This window comes from Tursiops truncatus, chromosome 18 (genome assembly GCF_011762595.2).
Source record: "Tursiops truncatus isolate mTurTru1 chromosome 18, mTurTru1.mat.Y, whole genome shotgun sequence".
NCBI lineage: Eukaryota > Metazoa > Chordata > Mammalia > Artiodactyla > Delphinidae > Tursiops > Tursiops truncatus.
The window spans coordinates 4,441,193-4,447,203 of NC_047051.1; the positions used below are offsets into that span (position 1 = coordinate 4,441,193).

Below are 6,011 nucleotides of genomic sequence, written 5' to 3' on the forward strand. Positions count from 1 at the left end.
CAGGCAGAGAGGGTTTGCGGTCCAGCTGGTTTGGAAAGCTCTTGGCTAAATGGAACTCAGCAGATTTCTCGGCTGGAGGGGTTTTCAAAGCTTTGGATGTTCTGATGGGCGTCATGGGCTTGGGGAATTTCCGTGGAGACGCGATATAAAATACAGAAGTGTCCAATCTGATTGGCCACAGAACCCTTGTAAGATGGGTTTTCAAGCCCCCACTTCTGAGATGCCTCGTGCAGAGGATGCATGTGTGCTGCCTTCTTACCTCTGCAGTCAGCTGTTCCAGTGTTCCACAGAAAGTTACGTTTTCAGTGGTTAACTTTCTGGTGCACGTCAGTAGATGCTCTTGAATTCCGACCTAGGGATTGGTGTGGTCCTGTGGTCCAAAGCGTGGATGTTCGCGTCCTGCAGTGTTGTAAATTCAGCTGCCAGTGTGCGTCTTGTCCGGGGAGGCCCCTCTCCGAGGCGTGCGGGAACCTCCGAGGTTGGGACCCTGGGTTGCTCTTTGGTGACTCTTGTTTCGTGTCTCCGCCAGGATGCTCCCGGCACAGATCATGGAGTATTACAACCCCTCAGGACCCCCGCCGCCGCCGCCCCCGCCCATGATCCCTTCCGCACAGACTGCCTTCGTCAGCCCCCTCCAGATGCCCACGCAGCCCCCCTTCCCAGCGTCCGCCGGCCCCTCCTACGCGGGTCCTACCCACCCTCCCTCCGGTGGGCTGGTGGTCACGGCCCCGCCCCCCCCGGGCCCCCCGCCGCCGCCGCCGGGCCCTCCAGGTGCCGGCTCTTCGCTCTCCCCCTCCCCGATGCACGGCCCGCCGGGAGCCGAGGCAAAGAGGCCGGAGGCTGCGCAGCCGCCCGTGAGCGACGCCCGGAGCGACCTCCTCGCTGCCATTCGGATGGGTGAGTGCGCGTCCCGGGACGCTGCCCCCTGTCCCGGCGGCTGCAGCCTCGTCTGCTTCCAGGGACCCCCTCTGCCCCAGAGGGCCGGTAGAAGAGGGTTGAAGGAGCCTTGTTTGGTTTTCTTTTTTCTTAATAGTGGATACATTTTTTTTTCAGTGCAAAGTAAGCTCAGTGATAAAGCACTGAATTCAGGAAAGCTTTACTTGAGCAGAAACGGATAATAAAAATGATCATTAGTTAATTGGATCTTTTTTCTCTGCGTTCTACTCTAAGGGCCAAAGTATAAATGAAAGAAAATGAGCTCATGTCAGTGATTTAGTTTTTTTAGAAACCTAGGATGTAACTTACTTAGCCTTTTCATATTTTTAGTTTGATGTGCTAAGCCAGTAGATTTTCAACATTTATTTAAGTAGCAAAACCCTTGTCAGGTGAAGGTCCTACACCAAACCCCAGAGCACGAAACCTTAAGAAGTGGAGCGTCTCTGGTCAGATCAGGGCGGGGAGCTCTTGTATGCATTGACGTTACTGACGCACGATGATTTTGTCAAGAAGAAAGTCCCAGAGTCAGAATACCTCACTGATCACGCGTTTGCGGGCCTGGTAGGACAGTGTTTTGCTTTTTGACACCTGTGAGCCTTGTCCAATGAGAGGGATCCGTAACCTGGATGTGTCAGAGGAAACCTCTGAGGGGTCCACATCGAGGGACGTCCTACAGAAAGGTGAAGGTCGTAGAACACAGAGACTAAGGGAGGTTAATGAAACGTGGCGAGTAATGTAACAGGTGAGATCCCATGGCGGATCCCAAACCTGGTGGAAAACTTTTTTCGTTTGTTATATTAGGTCTATTTGCAAAATTTAAATAAAATTCGTAGAATAGATGGTACTATTGTATCTCTGCTGCTAGTCTGATTTTGATCAATTTTTTTTTTAGGAAAGACACATGAAGTATTTTAGGGGCAAAGGGACATTATATGCCACTTAACTCTCAAATGGTCCAGAAAAAAAGTATGTGTGTGTGTGTAAATGAGAGCGAAAGAGGATAAATTTGGTCAGATGTTACCAGTTGGGGAATCTGAGTAGGTTATATGGGAACGTTTTTCTACTAGTCTTACGGCTAGTTTATAGGTCTGAAATTACTCTGAAAGAAAAGGTTAAGGAAATAACACAGCACATTGTTAGATATCCCATTTTGTTACTTACAAAAGTAAGAGAGTAAGGTGATTGCGATCTCATACCCATTTTCAACGGTAATTGTTGAAGTTGAGCTTTCTCAATTACTTCGCCCGCTTAGCCAGAAGCTTGGCTCTGTTTCCCAAGCCTTTGGGTCCCAGGCTGTCCAGGAACACGGTCCACTATGGGGGCCACCGGCCACCGTAAATCTACCTTGAAACAGCCTCTCGTGCCCGGTGGCTGCCGGGTCAGGCTGTGCCGTCCTGGAGTTTTCTTTCACGGTGCTCGTGTGCGCTGAAATTGTAACTGACTTTCTTACATTTCAACGCACCGCTGTAAAGAACCTTATGACTTCGCACATTCCTTTTTTCTTGCTCATGAAACTCTGTTTCCCAAGCTTCTCCCCTCAGATTTCTCAAGCTTTTTCTGAGAGTGTCAGTGGGGAGAACAGCAGTCGGGTAGACTTCCCTGTCCGTTCTGTGTGATTGGAGCGGTAAGCCAAGGGGTGTCGTTCTAAGCCGTGTCCCGTGTATCCAGGAATTCAGCTGAAGAAGGTGCAAGAATTGCAGGAGCAGGAAGCCAAGCGCGAGCCCGTGGGCAACGACGTGGCCACCATCCTGTCCCGCCGCATCGCCGTCGAGTACAGCGACTCGGACGATGACTCGGAGCTGGACGAGAACGACTGGTCCGACTGAGGCTGGCGCCCAGGGCCCCGGGCTGGGGAGTGTGCTGACGATCTCTGTGGCCCCGGCGCCCACATACTGGTATTATAATCCCGTAGCTTAGCGACTTTTGTATCGATAACGTGAGATTGCTCTTGCACATGCAAAAATTCTGGGTTTTTCAGTATTTACTGTGGAATACTTAAGTGCCACGAAACATAGCAAACCGTGCTGCACACGAGGAAATAAGCTGTAACTATTGCATTGTCCCGAAAACAGCCTTCTGCTTCCTTCCTCCTGGCCACGAGAGTACTTAGTGCAGTTTGGGTTCACTCCCCTTGATCATTAGAATCCTGCAGACTCGCTGTGCGTTTGTGAAGCTCCCTGATGTCTGGTCTTTGCAAGATTAATGACTGTGCGTCAGACTGATGTCTTCCCATCCGTAAGAGATATTGTTTCCACTTTTTTTTTTTTTAAATGTGTTTCAGAAGAAGTTGGTTCTAGAGAGAAAGATTTGACAAGTAGGAGAGTTAGATGTTTCTGTTTTCAGTCTCTCGGCCTGGTAGCCTCTGTGCGTGGGAACGCTCTGTTGAAGAATTGCGCTTCCTTTGCTCCCTCTTGTGAAATGGGAACTTGGCCCTTTGCAGGCAGGATCCCCTGTGGGCATCCGTGGAGCCGGTGCTTGTTGAGGAGTTTTGTAAGAGGTTTCAGCAGCGCAGCCGTAATGAAAGTGGAGATTAGCCCTTCTTCCTTCAGGGCCACTGCCGTCTGCGATGGCATGCAGAGCCCTTGGCGGTCCTTGCAGCTCGGGTGCCAGGCTGCCCGGCCCCGGGTGGCCCCGGGTGCAGAGCCCTGCACAACCTCTCTTCCGGAGCCATGTGCCAAGTGAGGCCACGTGGAGGCCTCGGTGCTGCAGAGGAGGGGCCGGGCGGCACCTCGCCCCACCTGGTCTGAATCCTGACAGCTTCAGTTTAGGTGAAAGGAGACTGGGGCAGCTTTTCACCTTTCCTGGCGCGATGGCCAGTTAGGGACCCAGCACGAGTAGGGCCTTCTCTCTGTCCTAGAAGCACATCGGTCCCTTTCCCACACGGTTGTCAGCACACGAGGCTGGACCAGGTACCTCAGAGGAGAGTCGCCCCTTCGCTGGAGCAGGTCATGTCCCTTCCTTGTCCCCTCCCACGTGGTGACACGCGAGCCCAGGCAGATTTTCCTGCCCAAGGCAAACCCCTGGGAAACTCATAAATGAGAGCTTACATTCTGTAATGCTGGGTGAAGGGTAACTGCTTGTTTGGAAGGAATAAACATCCCAGGCTTTGATCTCAGATATAACTTCACAGATGTACGAGACACTTCACCCACTGAGCAGTTCTTTCGTCTGTACCGTGTGTCAAACGGACTGTGGGTCCTAGTGACTCAGTTGTGGCCCAGGAATCTGTAGCTGAGACAGAGGTGTTTGGGTGGATGGTAGAATGTCAGCAGGACCCTGACTGCCGGCTTTTGTTAATGAGTTCTCCTCAGGACGTCACCGGCCCCCCCCATCACGTCTGTGTCCCCGAGGGACACTTGTGGCCTGTGGAAGGTCGTGGTCATCCTGTAAGGCCAGCCTGACGGGCTTTTAGTCACCTAGGTTGGAACTCTGAAAAGCCTCAGGTCTGTATTACCTTTCCCAGTGCCCGGGCCAGGTTATCTGAGTCTTTTCAGCTAAAGCCAGCTGTCTGGGCACGTGGTTCTTGATTGAGTTTCTGTGTCTTGGAGCTCGTCACCATACGTTTATTGCCTGTAAGTAGTAGCTGTTAATGAACTTTTCAGTTTCTCTCTTTAATTTCTCTCCTTTTTTTCCCCAGTGTGGAGGCCAACTGTGTTGGCATTTTCCTCGGGACTTTTACCACTTTTGATCGTATTTTGTCCTTCTTATAATATTTCGTCTTTAGCTTTACTTTGGATAAGGAGTCACCTGTGTCATTCTAGAACTTGTATTTGTAATGCTTCTTTGGTTTTTCTTACGGCCCTTCTGTCCTCAGGATGGAGAGAATGCGTAAAGCTACTATCCGTGTCAGGATTTCTTCTGTTTATATCTCATCACGATAAAATTAGTGGCACTTTATCCGTAAATATTCATGAGCCTGTTAAGTATTGGTTGTCTTCCTGTAGTTTAATTAGCAAGTTATTTTCAACTTGATATTCTGACTAGTGGAAAAGCTTTCGCCCTGATGTGTTACGTAGCCTTTAACAGAAGGGGAGAGGACTGAAATCCAGTGTAGATTATTTTTTGCAGTATTTTTCTCAGCGCATTTGATTTATTCTAAAAATGAAATCCAGACTTTTTCTAATACGATAGTACATGAAAAGGAAAAAGTGACTATTTTGAATTGTCCGTTCTCATTTGCAAAAAGTATTTACAAAACAGATGGAGAAAAACATGTAAATGCATCCTTCATATCCATGGATTTTACATTTTAAAGTAGTTGTATGTGGTAAGGTTATTTTAAATTGTCCCGTTTCCCCCGGCGTGTATTTAGTTTAATTTCTTACAAGCTTTTCCTCACGTCATAGATCAGGCAGAGGGATGAGAAGATTCCTCAGAACCACCCATGATGTGGTTGATTTTCTGTTCTTGGCCCCAAACCATAAGATTTGGTCACTTTTGGTTTTCTTCAGTAGAAGTATACTGTTGGAGAATTAGCATTTTCATTTCAGTAAATTTTTAGAATATCGAAATCTTTTCTGAGCACCAAGTGGCTAGGTTGTGAAAGTTTTGTAATAATTTGCAGCTGAAATCCATGATACATTTTCATCCATTGAACACTCATGGGAATGTGTCAGCGACAGTAGCAAGTAATTTTTGTTTTCTAAACCAGAGTCTGTCATCTTGCAGTATTACCAATGCTGTTGTACATTGACTTTAAAGTGGTATAAAAAAAAAAAACCTCCTAGTAAACAATTTTTATCTGTTTGTATATCTTACTATAGATTATGTACAAGTAACATCTAAATAAAATTACACTTTTAACCCTAAACACTTTTGCTTATTTATAACAGTGTTGTATGTTTAATCTTTGGCGGGGAGGGGGGGAAGTTGGGGGTTGGGTGGGGCTTTTTTTTTTTTTTTTTTGTGGTACGTGGGCCTCTCACTGTTGTGGCCTCTCCCGTTGCAGAGCACAGGCTCCGGGAGCACAGGCTCCGGACGCGCAGGCTCAGTGGCCATGGCCCAGGGGCCCAGTCGCTCTGTGGCACGTGGGCTCTTCCCGGACCGGGGCACGAACCCGTGTCCCCTGCATCGGC

General features: G+C 48.8%; 1 protein-coding gene across 3 annotated transcripts in view; it reads left to right on the plus strand.

Annotated features, from left to right (window-relative positions):
- The window catches only part of WASF3 (WASP family member 3), a 90,194-nt gene extending 84,455 nt beyond the window's left edge, over window positions 1-5,739 (plus strand). For all 3 annotated transcript variants that reach the window (XM_033843700.2, XM_073794987.1, XM_073794988.1), the window contains 2 exons: window positions 530-897; window positions 2,605-5,739. In XM_033843700.2, coding sequence (XP_033699591.1) covers window positions 530-897; window positions 2,605-2,762 — 526 coding nt within the window. In that variant the 3' untranslated portion in view covers window positions 2,763-5,739. The remainder of the gene's footprint in view (window positions 1-529; window positions 898-2,604) is intronic.
- Window positions 5,740-6,011: the final 272 nt, after the last annotated feature.